This window comes from Clytia hemisphaerica, unplaced genomic scaffold (genome assembly GCF_902728285.1).
Source record: "Clytia hemisphaerica strain Z4C2 unplaced genomic scaffold, Clytia hemisphaerica genome assembly, whole genome shotgun sequence".
NCBI lineage: Eukaryota > Metazoa > Cnidaria > Hydrozoa > Leptothecata > Clytiidae > Clytia > Clytia hemisphaerica.
Genome location: NW_027103260.1, coordinates 84,652 through 103,635, shown reverse-complemented (window position 1 = coordinate 103,635; position 18,984 = coordinate 84,652). Strand labels below are relative to the sequence as shown.

General features: G+C 34.2%; 3 protein-coding genes across 3 annotated transcripts in view; 1 reads left to right on the top strand and 2 right to left on the bottom strand.

Moving 5' to 3' along the window:
• LOC136798880 (muskelin-like) overlaps positions 1-9,591 on the bottom strand; it is a 31,341-nt gene extending 21,750 nt beyond the window's left edge. Inside the window, exons 1-5 of the mRNA XM_067055545.1 lie at positions 9,490-9,591; positions 8,994-9,063; positions 7,126-7,268; positions 6,004-6,092; positions 5,243-5,352 (exon numbers count right to left, since the gene is read on the bottom strand). Coding sequence (XP_066911646.1) covers positions 5,243-5,352; positions 6,004-6,092; positions 7,126-7,268; positions 8,994-9,063; positions 9,490-9,560 — 483 coding nt within the window. The 5' untranslated portion in view covers positions 9,561-9,591. The remainder of the gene's footprint in view (positions 1-5,242; positions 5,353-6,003; positions 6,093-7,125; positions 7,269-8,993; positions 9,064-9,489) is intronic.
• On the top strand, positions 416-4,927 carry LOC136798909 (uncharacterized). Its single transcript, XM_067055582.1, has 6 exons — positions 416-568; positions 1,374-1,689; positions 2,477-2,558; positions 3,107-3,226; positions 3,403-3,516; positions 3,943-4,927. Exons 1-6 carry the CDS (start codon positions 516-518, stop codon positions 4,356-4,358), a joined length of 1,101 nt encoding a protein of 366 aa, XP_066911683.1. The 5' UTR covers positions 416-515; the 3' UTR covers positions 4,359-4,927.
• A 130-nt stretch (positions 9,592-9,721) lies between the features above and the next one.
• On the bottom strand, positions 9,722-16,697 carry LOC136798891 (multiple inositol polyphosphate phosphatase 1-like). The gene is made up of 2 exons (XM_067055557.1): positions 16,559-16,697; positions 9,722-11,575 (listed from the first exon to the last, which is right to left on the bottom strand). The coding sequence occupies exon 2, from the start codon at positions 11,572-11,574 to the stop codon at positions 10,270-10,272; it is 1,305 nt and encodes a 434-aa protein (XP_066911658.1). The 5' UTR covers position 11,575; positions 16,559-16,697; the 3' UTR covers positions 9,722-10,269.
• Positions 16,698-18,984: the final 2,287 nt, after the last annotated feature.

Genomic DNA, 18,984 nt, shown 5'->3' with positions numbered 1-18,984 from the left:
GAGTGTCAGCACTTCATGCAAAGTCTATACATACAGGGGCATTGTCTGAGAACGCAAGGTTTGCTCTAAATGTCGGTTTACCAGAAAAACTTTAGGGAATTGTTTTCTTTTTCATTGTTGGGACCTGAGGACGGTTTTTACTTTAAAGACAGTTTTTTTCAAAATTTCCATTTGAAGGATATAATGTATGAAACTTTCATTCAATATTGATTCAGTCCTGATAGTCATAATTGTGATTCCTCATTTCAATGGAATATACCCCCCGACGTTACCGCAAGTTTTTTTTACAGTATGTAAATAATTTCCATATCTATTATTTATACTGCATCTGATTCAAGCATTCATGAAAATACCGCAAACAATCATTTTTTTGCCGCCAACTTTTTTTGACTTTTCATTTTTTCCCGCATAAACATCTACAATCGTGAAAATTTTAACAAATCTGAAGTGTGATAAGTACAGGAAAGAGTGTGCGAAGGAAACATTTTGAAATAATTAATTTGGGCAACAAAGTAATGAATATTTTCAGAACCAACCGAAATACAAGACAACTAGTCTTTTTTACCAGGTAAACTATTCATTTTTCCTTCGTGGTTTTGAGCAACTCACATTTCAATATTTTAAGCTTTGTCGCACTGAATTGAATGATGAGGCACCCCTCTCTCACGGCCCCGGTGGGACTTTTTTCCTCAGTGGGGATAAAAATTCCTATTGAAATTCCAATGTGGATAGCAATTCTATTGTCCAAAGGTTAAAAAATCAGTGGGGTTGTGGTTTTGGAGTGCAGTTTTTAAACATTGAATTTCCCAGTGGGGCTGAAATTTCAGGGTATCTTCCCACCGGGGACAGGGTATTTTCCCAGCGGGTCTGTAACACAGGGGTGTGATGAGTTTCATTGTTTCCTTGTTAGATCCTATTAAGATCCAATTTCCTCGATTGAATGCACTTAGAACCTTACTATTAACGAGAACGGACCGAGTCCGAAACAAATCAGGGAAATTAAATAATACACGTTTATTTTCAATAAGAATATACTTTATAAGAATATTTAAGATGAAAAGATGAAATTGACCAAAAAATTAAGAATATCCTAAGAATAACACCATCATGGACCTGGGCAACTGAACTTAAGAATGCCAATTTTTATAGGATTTTACCTGTAAATTGTCAATTATCCCCCAACAATTAAAGTTTTCAAAAAATTCCAAATCTTTGTTTGGGGTATGTATAACATGCTAGATTTACTAAGAATACCATGAAAAAATATTTTAGGATGATTTTCCCCAAAAGTTAAGAATATTCATCATGAAAGAAAAAAACACCCTTCTTATAAAAAAGTGTGTAATAGCCGCATTCTCATTATTTTACCATAGAATTACTTCACTTGTGCTATCATGTGTAGGCGCGTTCTTAGCACAGAAAGTTTTGCAACATAAAACAGACCAATCTATGACGCTCAATTTCGCGCTCCGTGGGAAAAGATTGGTGGCAGCAAACATAATTGGAACGCTAAGTAACCTCCAGAGAGTTGACCAGTGTATCGTGCAGTGTATGACCAATTCAAAATGTCGATCAGTAAATTACAATAAAAAGATAAAAGTTTGTCAATTACTTGATGAGAATATCGACGAATCAGAGATAGGAAAGACCACTGTTAAAGATGAAGATTGGAATTTTTATGGCTATAAGGTATCCATCTAAAAGGTTTCATTTTTACATAAGTGTTCCCGTTTCATATCAGACACATATTTCATACCAGGACATTGTCTGATTATTGTTATATTATGCTGATATAATCAAAAAAATGTTTTTCTAATCTTGACCAATCTTGCTCCACATATGTGTCAATCCAATTAAAATGAGCTATTTTCCTATAGCCTTCATTTTTCCTTGTAGTTTTGTCTATGGCGTTACAGTTTTGGTACTTAAAAGTTTCCTCGACCGTTGTTCACATTCTCCTTATGGGAAGAAATTTTCGTGGAATTTAATTTCGCGGTTGAGAAAATTTTTTGTTCATATGGCCTCTTTTGCCCTAAAAAGACCAATTTTAGAGGTATATAATTTTTCAAATCCTGAAAATATTTGTGTTTCGCAGAATTTAATTTCGCAGATTTGTCAAAAAAAAACGGTGAAATTAAATTTTGTGAAAATTTGTTCCGTGAAAATTTCTTCCATTAAGGTAGATTTTGGGGCAAATATCCTCCAAGAAGGGTAACGCCCTTAAACAACATCACATATGTCCTCGTTCTCAGATAAATTTGGAATAATTATACATTCTACTTTCGAATGGAATAAGTTTGGTTTAGTCATATAAAAGATACAACGAGACAGGAGGCTTGATCTTCTACTATATGCATAATTGAAATAAACGATGGTGCAGCCCTTCCTAAAGGAAAAAAATGTTTTGTTTTATGGAGAATGCTACTACTAAGGCTATCTGAGATAGCTTGAAAATTTCTGTCCGTTCATTTTACAGCGACAAGAACGAGATTTTGAATGTGTGGAAGTGGGAGGAGTGAATAGATGTTGTTATGCAAATGGTATAGTTTGCACGTTAGGTAAGTGATTCAAAAAGTTAGTATCAAAAGATCATAGATCTTCCCATAAATATCGAAATTGTCAAGAATTTTTTTTTTGCCAAAATTAAGCGAATATGACTATTTCCTGGTGGTTTATTTTTAATTTAGTTGTTTGAGTTTTTTTTTCTTCGTATATTTAAAAAAAGTTTCTCATGTATATCTTTCTACGTTGATCACAAAATGTTCTGTATTTATATTTTCGCAAATTAGCGTTTTAAAAAATCACGTGTTGATTTGATTTCATGAATCCGCCAAAAACTAGTTAAACATATTTCGTCGACAATGATAAAATTTATAAGCGATTTCACGTTGAAAATCTAGTTTTAAAAAATTCGCATCGATTTAATTTCGCAAGTCAGCGATTTTGCGAGATTTATTTTCAAGAAAAAGGCAAAAAAATCAAGAAAACGCGAAATTAAATATCACGAGGCGGCTCGTTTAAATGATCTTTTCCGCCTATTCTTGTAATCCTAACCATTTTCATGCACATTCGATTCTAGCCTTTAATTATCATCCTTTTTTCACAGTTAAGTCATGCAAGCAATTGAAATTGAGGTGTCCGTTATGCAAATCAGGATTTTATCGGATTCATTTAAATTCCGAAAACATTGATGTTTATTGTGATATGGAAGATGAACACGGTGGAGGTAAGAATAGCGTACTCTTAGGTCCAAATAAACGGGCCCCCGCTTGTTAATTTTTCGAAAATTTTCCAATCCCCTCTGACCTTATTAGGACCCCGCCTCCGTTTATCAATTTTTAAGAAAATTCTTTAACAAAAACTAATTTGAAAAGTAAAAAATATCTCGTTGATTCATTTAAGGCGGATGGATGATGATTGCGAACGTCACCGTGGAAAACGAAGAGGATCGCTTCAACAAATTCATTGAAAAAGTTCGAAATGACGATTTGAATGCTCTGAAAAATGTCACTTACGGTATACAATACAATTAACCATGAACGCCAACGTTATTAGTCTTCAATATAGAAGCTGAACAACGAGAGTATAATCCACGGAGAATTTAGCTTTTCCCAAATCTACAAGTTTTTTACAATAAGAACACTATATAAGAACATAAGGCTTTGATGACTAAAATGTTAAGAACAAGTTAAAAACATTTTAAAGCTTTGCGGACTCAGAAACACTCTATTTCTTAGGAAAATGGTCAAAAGTATTCACAAAATGGTCAAAATAAGAACATGTTAAGAACATTTTTAGGCTTAAATCTCAAAAAGTTAAGAACATCCGAAGACTTAAAAAATTTTTAATGTTTTTATAAAAAAACGTTTATCCTTGACTGACCATCATCCTCTCCTGGTCTAATCTTTCACCATTAAAAAATATTTTACGGTTTTTTTTTAGGAGGTTTCGCATTATCTGAACCTACTGTGAGAACCATCCGCAACACATTTACTGAGATTCGAATGAAATGTCACAAGCCTTCTCATGGTCGAACCATTGATGTTGTTTTTAACAATACTCAAATTATCGATTCCGTTCTGCTCAATAGTGTATCAAATGAAGAAAAACAACCATGTCAAAATACCGATTATTATTTATTACCGACAGATAATTCAATTCTTGGTCAACACAGTTGTGTCGTTACTGGTACTCGTTATGACATTGTTACTGCAAAACTATACAACCACGGCTATTTTAGATATTCACTTGGACATTTACACATTCACGAACCAAACAGAATGGATTGTGATGATTTTCCATTAGGTTCTAACCAACCACGGGACTTCACGGGAAATTGGCAGTACTTCCTTCGGTAAATGTTTCATCATGAGATTACCGAGATTCCTTTCCACTGACAGGGGACGTACGGGGGTCGCCAATAGCGCAATACTGACGAATTTTTCTCATACCACCGTCAATCAAAGCATGACAAGTTTAATACCGAAATATCGTCATTTTTTCTTCAATAACCGAAACAGCGGCAGAAAGAAAGTGACTCTGTCGGTGTCTTTCGGTAGATTTATTTTTGGAAACTTTTGCAGTGGAAGGACCCCAAGAAAATTTGAATAGTAAAGGGGGGAAAAAAAGAGGGGAGGCATCGATAGTTGGCATATTTGGTGGGGAGAAGTTTGAAATCACTTCTTCTTCTTTGATTTAGTATTTCTTCATCTTGTGTGTTTATTTCAGGATCCTTATATTCAGTATTTTTTAAAGTTGTTTTGATTTTATTATAGGATTTTAATTTTTCATTTCATTGTTGTTTTAAGTCTGCTTTTCTAAGCATGTTTGTTTATACATTAACCCATTTTCGTTCTATTTTGTCTAGTATTCCTTTTGCAGCAAAATTTTACGTTTGTGTCAGATCGAAATTTGAGAAATGGGTATATGGGGGGAACTGATATTTTCAGAATTTTCTGGGGAAAAGGAAAAAAGAGGGGGGAAACTAAAAAACTGAAAAGTCATAGGGAAAAAAAAAAGAGGGAGGAGATTTAAAAAAATCAAGAATTTGGTGGGGGAACAAACCCTGGAGGACACTATAATGGTGTATTGGCCAAAAGAAAGGTTGAAAACATGGAACTGTCTATATTGTAGACTAGGAAAAGGATGATTTTGAACGAGTTGTATTTAAATTTTATCATAGGGAAAAGCTATTGTAAATATATTGAAATTATATAAGAAGAAATTAATTATGCGAGCTTACGTTATTGAACCATTTCAATCTTGGTCGAACCACTTCTGGATTATCGATTCCAATCAATTGAACATACCAAATACTAAAGTTGAAATTCGTTCCATGCGACAATGTCGGCACTGAAAATAAATAACAAGGACAAAATTAAATTTTATGGGGAAGTCTAGAGGGCACCGATGGAGTAGAAAGACCTCTACAGTTACTTTGGCGTGTGAATTACTCTTGTCTCCCGAATATACGTCCCCCCTCGCTAATTGTTAAGAGAAAAAAAATCCATCCCCCCGCTCTTATTAAGACCCCCCGCTAATTAATTCAAATAATTCAATAGTTTATTACAGTAGACCTTAAACTTGGTAAAATTTTCCTTTTTGTTAGTATTGGTTCTTATTTTACGTGTTCATTTGTTAAAGTAGAGTATTGTTCGTAAATTGATCATGCGCAGACGAGAGCAGTGTTGAACGTAAAACTTCTATGTACACGTTTTTTATAAGAACAAACTATATAAGAACATAAGGCTTCGATGACTAAAATATTAAGAACAAGTTAAAAACATTTTAAGGTGTTGCGGGCTCAGAAACACCCTATTTCTTAGGAAAATGATCAAAAATACTCACAAAATTGTCAAAATAAGAACATGTTTTTTAAGAACATTTTTAGGCTTAAAACTCAAAAAGTTAAGAGCATCCGAAGGCTTAAAAATTTTTGAATGTTCTTATAAAAAACGTGTCTTACATATAAAATTGATATTGGTTAATCGGCTCATCGCTTACCTACTTTGATATACTGACAGGGAAAAATCTTTCCTTGAATAGTGTGCCTGAGAGAAAAGGTCTCTTTCTTTTCATCATTGTTGAGTCCACTACAAAATATAAAATGTGAAATTAAAAACTTTCATTTACTGATAACCGTTTGTAGTTTAGAGATCTTGTTTTTATGGCAAGGTGAAAGTGTATCGCAAGCTGGCACGTAGTATAAACCATAACGTAGATGTTTTTAACAGACGAATCCTAGACTGCTCAATACAGGACCAGGCATACCAGTCATCATCAAACATTAGCTTCAAATGGCTTACAGAACTTTAAACAAGCAGACATATGTGGTATGAGAATAATCGTATTCCAAAAAAAGAAAGAAAGAACAAGCAACATGCTGAATGGACCTACCTAATGATTAACATCAGATGAAAATAAGAAAAAAGTGACAATAATGGTACAAAAATTCAGAATGGAAAAATAAAGCTTGTGTGTTGAATAATGTAAAATGGTAAAAAGGAATTTCCTCAAATACGAAAATCACTTTTCAGGCCCAAAAAAACCTTTTAAGCTGTTTTTGGCCCAAATTTGCCCAAAAAAATTGTCCTTAAAAATCTGGCTCTGTCACATTTTGGGCATTGCCATTTTGCATTATTGTGCAAAAAATCAGAAAAAAATTATGAGTCAACATTGAGAAAAGCTATATTTTCTTATTTGGTTAAAGGGAATTTCCCCAAAATACGAAAATCCGTTTTTTAAGGCGAATAAGAATTTTCCGGGAAAAACCACTTCAGCCATTCTTTAGAGAATTTTGCCCTCCATCTGTGTACAAAAAATCAGAAAAAAGTAATGACAGGATTTTGCACAAAGTAAAAAAAACCCTATTTTTAGGTAGTTTTTGGCCCAAATTTGCCCAAATAAATTTTTTCTCAAAAATCGGGCTCCGTCACGTTCTGGGCATTGCCATTTTGCATCATTGTGCAAAAAATCAGAAAAAACTAATGAGCCAATCCTGAGAAAAGCTGGTAACAGACGGACGGACGGACGGACGGACGAACGGATATGGGTTAATTTTTATAGAACCTCCACCGGGGGACCCGGAGGTAGGTCCAAAAAGCTTGTTGTCAATCCAAAAAGTACCTTGATAACAATTCGATCATGTGATTTTCATTGATGCCCCCATACACTAAGAATTTCTTCATGTTACACACGTGACCTTTCTCATACTTTCCGAAGGTGATACTGTTTACAACTGCTGGTTGCCTCAGTTTCATCGTGATGAACTAAAAATAAGAAAAGGGGGAAACGTAGGTAGGGTCTCAGTAGAAACTCCAATGTACATCAGTCACTGATGAGCTTTTCAGCTCAAATTCAACTTTGGGAGCCAAAACCAAAGATTCTTTTTTATGATCAATATAATTAAGAAAACATAAATAAAATTCTGCGTCGATTGGTATACATTTTGAAGGTATTTTTAAAGCGGTCCGATATATACATTTTAAAGGTATTTGAAGCGAAATTTAGGCAAAAGGAGCTAAAAGTCAAATTCCAAGGATGCATTTTTTGTTTTCTAAACGGGGGCTTGCAGTGAACATGACTCCAAGTTATTTAATGTCCAGTTAATGGGAAAACCCATAAGAGCTCGTCATTTTTCATATAGCCTTGTTAATGGAGGCGACGGTTGCTAACGACAACAAAGTTTGGAATTTGAAAAATGATGGTTAGTTTCCTATTCATCATTTAGAAAGCCTCTGTAATGAAAAAAGTAAATTAATTTCCGGTCTTCATCACCCCAAGGTGATTAGAAATATGCATGTTATAACAATCAAAAATCTAAGACTGGAAAAATGAGCCTTTTATGTATCATCTTTACAATATTTTGATACATCTTTTGATACATCTTTTGATATATCTTTAGTAAAAAAGTGTTTATTAACAGAAACTTCTTGTTCATTTTTCTAAAATTTATTTGTATATATACGTTTCGTTTCTCAACTGAGAGCCATCCTCAGTACAAAAAAAGTGAGAATTAGAGATTTACGATTTCCTAAAGTGTTACCGTGTTAAAAGCGCTTTAGAAAGTTCAATTATTGGTGCCACATGCTTCTTTTTTTTTACCTTCAATGGTCTTATTTAGGCCCAGCAAAGGGCAAATTTCAGCGGTCCAAAACACGGAAAAATTACAATTCGCCGTTCTAAAAGTTCAGTTCACCACATCAATTACAAATTCACTCTAATCAATACACTAGACTTTAAGAATTCACTGGCCTGGAATCTAGAATTCGCCGGAATTCATACGTCGTAAGCCTATCAAAAAAAAGCATTGTACTTTAGTCTTTCGCAATGCGTAGGCATGGTAGCTGAATGGTTTATAGTTTGGGTATTAAACAATTTTTACACCCCTGGTACATTCAAACTCTAAATCACGTTTCATTGAATTGTTTTCTCAACTCATCTCTAAAAATTGGTATGAAATTATGAAGTCAGATGAGAATGACGTTAACGAGCGGTTTTGTTTATACATACTCTTGTCTCTCCAAAAAAGATGATTTAAATAACCACAGGTAATTAGCCACGGAAGTCTTTATGAATATCAAACAAGTCATATACACTTCAATTAACTATGATTACTTATAATTCAAAAGGTAAGGAGTATCTTTATTTTGCCCGTGCGTCCTCGGGGCAAAACGTTTCGCCGGCAAAAGCTTTGGAAGAAGAAGTAGTTCTGTTCATTAAGAAACTAAACCTGAAAATCGCAAGCAAAGTTTTTCCTTTTTTCAAAGGTTTTGTTGACAGGAAAAATGTAGCACTCTCTCAGACCATGTTCGCACGTAACGGTTCTGTCTCGCTCCGAAACGAAATGAAGCCATTCTATTAGTTGGAACTGATGTAAATCTTGAATTTAACCAATAGAATGGCTTCATTTCGTTTCGGAGCGAAAAGGAACCGTAGTGTGTGAACGTGCTCTCAAATTCACGAATATTCAACCTGAAACATGATGTAGATACCTGTGGTGAATGATTACTTTCCGAAGACCATCGCGATGAAGGGTCTTTTGGTTTGTCCACCAGAACATTTCTGAAAATCAAAGAAACGTTTAAAGACTATTTCTATTTCTATTTGGTTGAGTTGCATCAGGCTTTGAGGCCTATTTTCGCAACTATAGACGCTTACAATGAGCGCCCCGTCAGCACCTTGGACTGACTACCCAATTCCCCTCACATGGCATGGGTTGACCCGGGCGAAGGTTCATTCACTTGCCAAGTGAACCGCTGCGAGTGAGAGTCGAACTTCAGTCGCCTGTGCAGCAACCAAGGTCAATGACTACTATACCACAGCTCCCCGAGTGGTGTATCATTTGATGGTGTTTTAAAATGAAGGAGTCTGCTCTTTGGAGCAAGTTGAAAACCTCATGCTAAGCATTTCTTCTCACATTTGAATCTCTTGCTAAAATAAAATATATATTCTAAAACATCGATACTCACCATAAGAAATAAAAATTACCTTGGGTGATAAGCAGCCGAATATGAAGACCAATTATGAATATCGAAACTCAATGCGTGTGATGTCATCATTCATTTCAATTTTTCATATTTTTATCTTAAAAAGTAAATGAATAGAGTACCATGAATTTGAAATATCTGTTAATATGCCTGTTTTTAAGGTTTGATAAGACGTGTTATAATTTGAATCTTAGACGTTTTAAGTTCAAATTATTATTATCCAAATAGTCAACTTTCAGTTTAGTATTTTTAGTTCGATGCATCAAAATTAAAAGTACAGTAGAGAAATCAATTTAAATAAATTTGAGTCAAAAAAAAACTTGAACAAAATTAAGTAATTAGCAGTAAGTAGAAAAATTCTTGAGTCAAAAAAAATTCTGAGCAATAAATATACAAACATCTTTATGCTCAATAATATAAAAAAGGGAAATTGAAATAATTAAGTAAAAATAAATCCCCCCCCCCCTTGGTGACACAAAAAGTTTTATTTCAGACAGAACCTTATTTTTCTTAATGGATAGCCAAATTTTGTAGAACTTTGCTAAATTCTGGTGGGATGTAAAGTACTTCATTAAGACGGAAATTCCTCTGAGACAAGACAGAAAAACTTGAAATTGAGCCATAAATAGGGAAATTCAACCGAGTACGAGTATCAAGCAATGGTTAAGTGATTTCAGTCAAAATCTAGAACTCATTTGTAATGATAATTCATTGAGAGGACCTTAAACCTATACAATATCTTATAAACAGGGTGAACAAAAGATGCTTCTAAATAAAATAATCAAAGTTCATGTTTTTGAATTTTGCATATCTGTTTAAAATGGCATTTATCAACCAATGGTTTGTAATGCTCCAGAAACTCTTCAAAGGTGCAATCAATGTCAGACTTACAACACGGAAGCTTGACCAGCCGCTCATTGATATAAAGTTGAATTTTATACACACCATCACAATCATACAGAACAAAATACAAATTTCCAGAAAACGGCGATAAGCAAGCTCCTCTGAATTTCCTAGTCTTCAAATCATCAAAATTATCAGCTTTCATTTTAGCATGATCAAGGGAAACATTAAGTAAAGCAAACAAGGGGATGATAGTTTCAGCATGAGCGGACCGGAAAACGCCAATTTTTCCATGTTTTGGTGATTCTACGAAACTATTCAAAGTTTTGACGAAATCACCCAGAAGAGGACATGCACTTTCATAATTAATGTCAAAACCAGCTGATCTTGTATAGAAATGTTTCAAATCGATCAAATATTCCCCTACAATATGGTCTTCTGCATCAAGGAGGGAACAAAAGCCTGTATCCATAGTTCCTCCATGCATTCCAAGCTCATAAGCACACATCACCATTATTACCTTCAAGTGTTTGGGTTTCAAAGGTACAAAATCACCTCCGAGTCTTTGTTTGATCTTATCAATAACTTTCCCAACATGTTGACTTTTTGTGAATTTTTTCATCTCTCGTTTACCAGCTTCATTCTGGCTGACATATTTTTCACAGTGATCAAAAAATCTCAAAACTATGTCTGAATGACAAGGGTGAGTTTCCAGTGTTATCGGTTGATATTTGCCCTCGCCAAGATGTCCTTTACCATCAAATAATCCAGCTGCAAGACTAATAGCACTATGTGTGCATCTCAATTTACATGTGCTTTGAAAAGTGAAGTTGAATGGGGTATAAGGTTGTTCAAATAGCTCTGGAAAACGAGCAACAATCCGCTTTCCAATACCAAACAGTTCTTTTTCTCCAACTGATGTCAGTATTTTGTCCTGCTCAAAAGTATAAGGTAACTTCCACGGAACATCAATTTTATCAGGAGGAGGTGATATGTTGTTGATGATTTCACCAACCTCCATCATGTCTTTCATGTCTTTGATACTTGGATAGCGATGACCATGTCGATGAATCATGTTGATGTGAACTGGTCTGCACTCCACAGAGGGTTTCTTTACAGAAACATCCAAATTCTCAATTAAAGTATATGGAGTCTTTGTTGAGAAAAGGGATTCTTTGTAGCATTGCTCAGCAAAGATGTGCGTTGTAACAACCAATAAAACAATATTTGTTAAAAGAGACATCCTGTAAATATAAGATGTTTCCAAGTATAATAAAAATAAGACTACCCCGTTTCTCCAGTAAGGATAGTATTTTAAGCATTTAAGAAAGTCTATTGAATGAAAGTTATTTTCGATTGCGAGTGGCTGTGTTATCAACGTTATCATTTGGAGGTAGGAAATACAAACTCTCATAGCCCTAAACATTCTATTCACCTGCCATCAGTATATACCCTACTTACCTATAGCAACCCAAAAGTTCCCTTATTAACAATCAAAAGCGCCAAAATTGCAAAAAGGTGGCTATACTGCAATTTTGCAATTTTGGTGCTTTTGATTGTTAAGGGAACTTTTGTATTTTTATAGGTAAGTATAGTGAAGAAGAAAATATGTCTAACCTTTTCTGAATATAATATAATTCTTAGACTTTTTTTTTATTTCAATTTGCCTTGGGTTAATATGCAACAAGTGATACTTTTATGGACCTACCTAGTTATGCATTTAACACATATATAATCAGATATAATTGATATTTACGTGAGCATGACCGTTAAACAATCATTCAGAACACAAATAGTGACGATCTATTAAAATTACACCTTTGTTTCTTATTAAAAAAAACGTTTAGAAACCAAAATTTCATGCCCTCGAAATATTCTTTCATATTCAAGACTTCGTGAGCAAAAAAACATCTATCTCATCAAAAAATTGAGTAATTTGGCTAAGAACATTGATGTATCCTTATTAATAGTGATTCCTATAGATAAACATACGTTTTTTGAGCTAAAAAATTTTTTTTTACAAAAATCTGCTTGAGCCATCTTTTACCTACTTTCATGCAAAAAAAAAATGATCCAATAATTTACAAAGTCCAAAAAAACTTTTTTTAGCTGTTTTTGGCCCAAATTTGCCCAAAAACATTTTTTTTCAAAAATCAGGCTCCGTCACATTCGAGGGTTTATAATTATGCATCTTTGTGCAAAAAATCATAAAGAATGAAAGGGCCAATCTCGAGAAAAGCTAATACCTAAGTAATTGATAATATGCTTTTAAAAAAATATCAAATTTGGCCAGTTTTTCTATAAAAACACGCCAAGCAACCAAAATTTCACGTCTAAACACACATATTCTTCAGAAGTAAGCCCTCATGAGCAAAAAAAACATCAATCTCATAAAAAGATTGAGTAATTTGACTAAGAACATTGATGTATGCTTATTAATAGTGATTCTTATAGATAAACATGCGTTTTTTGAGCCAACAAAATTTTTTTGCAAAAATCAGCTTGAGCCATCTTTTACCTATGATGGTACCCTACTTCCATGCAAAAAATCAGAAAAAAGAAATGATCCAATTTTTCACAAAGTCCAAATATACCCGTTTTTTAGCTGTTTTTTGGCCCAAATTTGCCCCAAAATTTTTTTTTTCGATAATCGGGCTCCGTCACATTTTGGCCACCACCATTTTGCACCTTTGTACCAAAAATCAAAAGATTCCTATGATTCAATCCTGAGAAAAGTTGGTAACAGACAAACGGACGAACAGACGAACGAATGGACGAACAAACACAGGTTAATTTATAGGACCTCCACCGGGGTAGGTCCAAAAATATAGAAAGGAAAAGGCCATTGTATTAGGATTTAATTGGAAATTATGGAGTTTACACAAAATTAGGAAGATAACAATGCATTTTCTAAAGAAATATTATGCTCAATTTAAAAAGAAATAATTATATATACAAACTACTAACAAATTTTAGGCAATTTATTTCATTGAAATTTTTCATTTGATAGATTGTCCTGTTTGCAATCAATATTCAATCTCACATCTGAAGAATTCCTCAGAAAATTTTGAGAAAATTCATAGGAAGCAAGGGACAACCCTTCCAACACACCAGATTTATAGTACCACTGGATGCAAATGTCCAGTGTTAAATAGACCTTTCGCTAGTCAGGATGTCATGTTGAATAATTAAAAACTCTAGTATCAAAACAATGATAAGAAAAAATTAATCCACAAATATAATAGTTGTTTGAGAGAACCCGACCACCTAATGACTCAGTCCACATATTTAATTTACTCCAGCCATTCTGGCCGGAAACTATCTGCTTCTTATTACGAAAATAAAACCCTAATACTTTATAGGACGCAAGAAGATTTACAGCGTTATCGCATTCTAATTCTGGAGAACGTTATTTTTGAGCAAAATTTATTTATAATAGCTAATATATTCAACTTCCCACTGATTTTACTTGCATCCACTGAAGTATGGAGTACTTAGTTGTGATGGTGGCCAGAAGGAAAACAAATTGATACCCTTTTGGGTATACACTATTGGGGAGACCATAATGGGGATACCCTTTTGGGAATACCCTATTGATGCCAAAGTGTAATTATGCATTTAACAGCCTAGACTAAAACTTCTATATCAAGATTAGATTAGAATAGGCTAGTCTTACCATTTTTATCTTTTCCCTTTGCAACAATACAAAGCTGAAAAGTTGACAAAACACATTGACAAGTAATCCCTGTGAGAAGTTTATATCAAAATTTGCAACAAAAACGAAAGTTGTCTCTTCTACTGAGTGCTTCACAGCCCTCCTTCGCAGACTGTTTGGAAAAATTCTTTGCCACCAATTGCCACGCGTGTGGGCTTTTAGAATGTCAACGCCTTTTTTATCTGTTTCAATCAGTTATCCTAACAATCAGTAATCCTTGAAGGCATTATGCTTTTAGTCTTCAATTCTCTTAAGAAAGCGGTCTTGAAGCAAGAGTTAGATGGTTAACAAAGTGCCGCAAAAAAAAGAAGAAAAAATTACGATCATAAGTATAAGTGTAAGATTGTGTAATGCTAATATACCTTTCTAACCTTTTCATAGCAACTACCTGGTCTCTTAAATGTTTATAACGTGAAATCGGGTAACTTGTATCAGTGGAAGGAAACTTCCATAGCCAATTCCTGACCAATCAAAGCAGCAAAATTTCAAAACAAATGTAACAGTGCAAAAACTATGCAACCCTGCTTGCAGCTCTACTTCTTTACCATTTTAGAATCCCATATTTTCTGCGTAAGTATTTTTGGCAAGTTTACTCACCGACAAAATTGCGGGTAAATAAAACAGCATGGTTGGATAGTAAAATATCATGCGATCATAAATTTCAAGATGGTGGGAAATCAGATGTTTCTTGATGGCTGCTGGATGTGTAAATTTAATAATGATATTTTTTAAACTTTATTATGCATGACATGACTTATGATTAGGAGATATACATTTTTCCACCTGCAAATTTTGTAAATCAGGTTTGTTTTGATTCAAATTTGTATTTTTAAAGACCAGCCAAGTCATTCATTTGAGGGCTATGCATATTAGCCTCCACTGATCCATATGTTATCCGGTCTCTCACGGTAAATAATACTGTTGAAAGAAATCACTCTGACCACACTTTGCAGACCAGATAATTGCTATGATGGAATTAGACAAGGTATGTTGGCATTACACAAAGTTACTATGTCTGATTTTTTGCTTAAACCCCTGTCCTCCTGCATCCTGTAACTATAGCACTCCATTATGCTAAGACAGTCTGGGAAATCCTATCAATTGCACGCTTATGTTCCGAGGCCGTAAGCGCGCAATTGCACGGTTATCAAAATGGCAGAATTTTTAAGCGTGTAATTATACGCTTATCGAAATTGTTCTGAAACGGGCGGTAAGCGTTAAGCAAAATTGACGGGTGACGGCTTTTGCGGTAAGCGTGTAATTTCACGCTTTAAAATTTCCTATATTTTTGACACGTAATTCCTTCCGAAAGCTCTGTTGAATTTCAAAAGCCTAGGGCAGTATAGACCTAACTCTTCATAAAAAAATTACGGGAAACGCATGTTTGGACTTTGTACCCTATGCTGCACTCAAGCACTTAAGCCAAAGTCCCGCAAAAGCGGGACAAAAATCACTTTTTTGAAGTTTGCAAAAAAACGCCACATAGAAGATCTTTCAAATTCAGTATGTGAATAGAGCAGTAAAAAATACAACTTTTCTATTTTTCCTTTTTTTTGCAAAAGTTCTAGGAATGAAAATAAAGGGATAATGATGATTGAATACTATCCATTGATGTCCCGCGGCACTATCGCAAAGCTAGAATCGCTTCGCGTACTCTTCGCTTGAGAAAATGATTGACAGATTGAAGTTTTCACCCGCGCAGGAGTTCGCAGAGCGTTCTCGGCTCAATCCTCGGACCGCGCTAAAAATGGTAGACTGAGCTGTGATAGATCATTTCGATGGAAGTTGTTGGAATGTTTACAAGGCTCTTGACAGAAAATCGTTTGTTTTATTGTCAATGATGACAGTGCGATTATTAATTTTGTTAGATCTGACAAATTGATGTTTGTAAGTGCACTTTATAGTTTTGATTCCCATTGAAGAATCATATTCTGGTTTTCATGTTATTAGATGCTGTTTTAGAGCTTTAGGTCTACACTGTAGGGCAGTTTTACTCAAAATTTATCGTAGAAGAAGATTCCGTAAAAATGGATTGCCCGTTAAACCATGCCTTCGCCCGAATTAGAGAATTCTGAACCCCTTGAAATCCCTAGGCAATTTCAACCAGGGCGGGAGCGGGCGTAAATTATAACCATGCAATTACACGCTTACGCCCTCGGAACATAAGCGTGCAATTGAGAGGATTTCCCAGACTGTAAGATTTTTGCTTAAATCAAAATTGAACCAAATGAAAACGAAAGTAAAATTGACCTGCACTCGAAATCCCGTAAACTTGATATACAAGTTTTTGTTTAAACTGTTTAATGAATTTGTCTTGTCGTCGGACAAGAGTGAGAGGTGTGAACCATCTATTTCAAGGAAAGGGGGGGGGTTTGCATGATTCATTCAAATGTCAAAAAAGAAGAATTGAGCTACCTAAAAATCAAATCGAAAATGTGAAAAAATGATTATGAATTCTTCATTAATGGATTAAAACTGACTTGACTGACCTACCAAAAAACTGGTAATTTACCTCAAGATAGAAAACTTAAGTGATGGAAAGCCTGAAGGATGATGAACTTTCTGCTTCTCTTATCACTTGTCGTGGTTCAACTGCAAAAGCACAAAGCTGGCTCACGTGCTTCCAAATCGGTCCGAAAAGAGTTTTCAACATTTCCAAAACAACGTCGTCAAATTAATCCGGCAAAGAGACCAATGAAGAACTGAGGTGAATGCCGTGAATGGAGGCTGTGGTTGTGTCTTCGCGTGTCTGTGTATGGGGAAGGGGCATTCTTGGAATCTTACACCATTATATTGATACTTCTTTTAGAAATATATTTGTGTATGAGAATTTGCATCCCAACCCGTTTATTTTTAGGTTAAGGCTGGGTTAAGGTTTATATAGTTTATACTATACCCATGCTACCCGATTTATTCATCCTTTTTTTAACGTTGGGATATTTCAACAGCTTATGCTATAAAAGCTTTATCACCTGAAATTGCATATTTTTGTATTTTTGAATTGTTGCACGTCAGCACTTTTCTCTAGATTTTGTTTTAGACGGTCACGGGTGGTTCGGTGGAATCATGCCGTAAGTTTTGACGTATTTTTTGTATGTTGTGTCACGTGATTAAATTTAAAACCAATGAAAAGCGCGCATGCAACATTCTATTTTCCTTATAAGGAAAATGACGGCATTTTTAAAATGTTGCTAAATGCAACACGATATCGGCACGATGTGAAAGTTGAAAATGTTGCTGAGCTTTTTTAAATGTATGTGGATCGTTGAGTTGATCAAATGAATTTGTTGGTGAGAGTAGCAAGTGGGACTTGTCTGCGCAAGGTTCGTGTTGAAAGCTTATGGATTTCTTGAAAAGAGTTTTGTGACAAAAAAACTATGTACTTTCTTCTCGTAATTTTCTATGGAAACGTTATTTAAAGTGATGACGTAACATACTATTGATTTTTCACATAGCTTCTCGTATAATTTTTTTATAAACACTAAATACTCTCTGGACATTTTTGAGAAAAGCCTTGAAGAAATTTCGCGATTTTGTCTTAAATAAACAAATGATTAATCTTTTTATTATCTAATGAGAAAATGAGCACAATGTTATTATTTTGTTCATAACACGCTTTTGTCGTTTCATCCTAACAATAGCCAGCTGTCTCTCTTGAAAGTTGAAATCCTCTGCAATGGAGAACTCTATAATATGTTCTCAATAATAATGTGAAAAGTGTATTTAGATTGTCGTGGGTTGTCTGGCTCTAGCGGAATGAACGGGTTAAAAAGTTAAAAGAGCATTTAGCTATCAATTTTTTTGGTATAAGATTTCAAGATATTATTTTAGAAATATTTTGTCAATAATTTAGAATAAAAATTCATTAAACCATGTAGTAAGAAAAAGGCAAGATAAAACAAGGCTACGGCATACCAACAGTTTTGTTTAAAATAACAACAAAATAACAATCTTTGTTCTAAACGTTTAAGATATGTAAACTTTATTTAGTTTTAGTGTTCCTAAGTGTTATTTAGTATGTGTCGATGTGTTTTTCGTTATAGTCTCTTGGATTGATTAGAAATGAGTTGTTTTTCTCACGGGGATTCGAAAATTGGTGGACCATTTTGATTTTTTTCTCTTACTTTTTCTTTAATGCACCACTTTTTCTACATTTTTCACACAGCGAAAAGTTTTCGTTTTGTTATCTCAAAACCCGAAAAAAAGATGATATCAGAGAGAAGTTTCCGAGAAAACTGTCTTTCTTGAATAAGGGGCTTGGAGAAATTCTATTACGTTGTTGTTTTCACTCTTTTTGGTTATTTTAGGTTTAAGTTAGTAAGACTAGGGAACTGGGAAACTTTAAGTAATTTTTTTCATCAAAATAGATTCATTTTTGTCTCTACGTTTCTACAATTATCTGGGTCGCGTGCTTATGATATCAACATTTTACATCAAACTTTTTTTAATGTCAATTTAAAAAAAAGAGAAGTGAGTTCGAATTACTTAACAGTTAATTCATCGCTAATGTGTCCTTTTTCATTAAAAAATGTTTTTGTATTGAAAACCCTACTCACTTTGAACAAAGTTAGACGCAGTTTGGTTTGTTTGAAAAGTTGTAAAAGCTTTGTGTGAGTTTGCTTTTTAACCAAGAAATCTGGTAAGCTTATATTATTTCTAGTTTGTGAAGGGGCAGGTCTAAAACGCCTAATACCTACTACTTGATACTTACTACCTAATACTTAATATTTACTGTATATACCTCGAAATTGCTCGAAAATACCTTTAAAATAATCAGCATGCCCAATTCGACCTAATTTGAAAATTTGGTGTTAAAAAAATTTCAACTTTTTGTCTTATAGCGTTTTGAAGACTTGAAAATATTTTCTCCCTTTCTTTCTCTTCACTTTATTTTCCCGCGCTTTTTCTAGAAAGTTTACAGACTACACAGATTTTGTC

What these genes read in the sequence shown, in the direction of transcription:
- LOC136798909 (XM_067055582.1), top strand. Translation starts at nt 516, where the DNA reads ATGAATATTTTCAGAACCAACCGAAATACAAGACAACTAGTCTTTTTT. An exon ending in TGGTATAGTTTGCACGTTAG is followed by an intron (nt 2,559 to 3,106) that starts GTAAGTGATTCA and finishes CTTTTTTCACAG; the next exon opens with TTAAGTCATGCAAGCAATTG. An exon ending in TCTGAAAAATGTCACTTACG is followed by an intron (nt 3,517 to 3,942) that starts GTATACAATACA and finishes GTTTTTTTTTAG; the next exon opens with GAGGTTTCGCATTATCTGAA.
- LOC136798891 (XM_067055557.1), bottom strand. Translation starts at nt 11,574, where the DNA reads ATGTCTCTTTTAACAAATATTGTTTTATTGGTTGTTACAACGCACATC.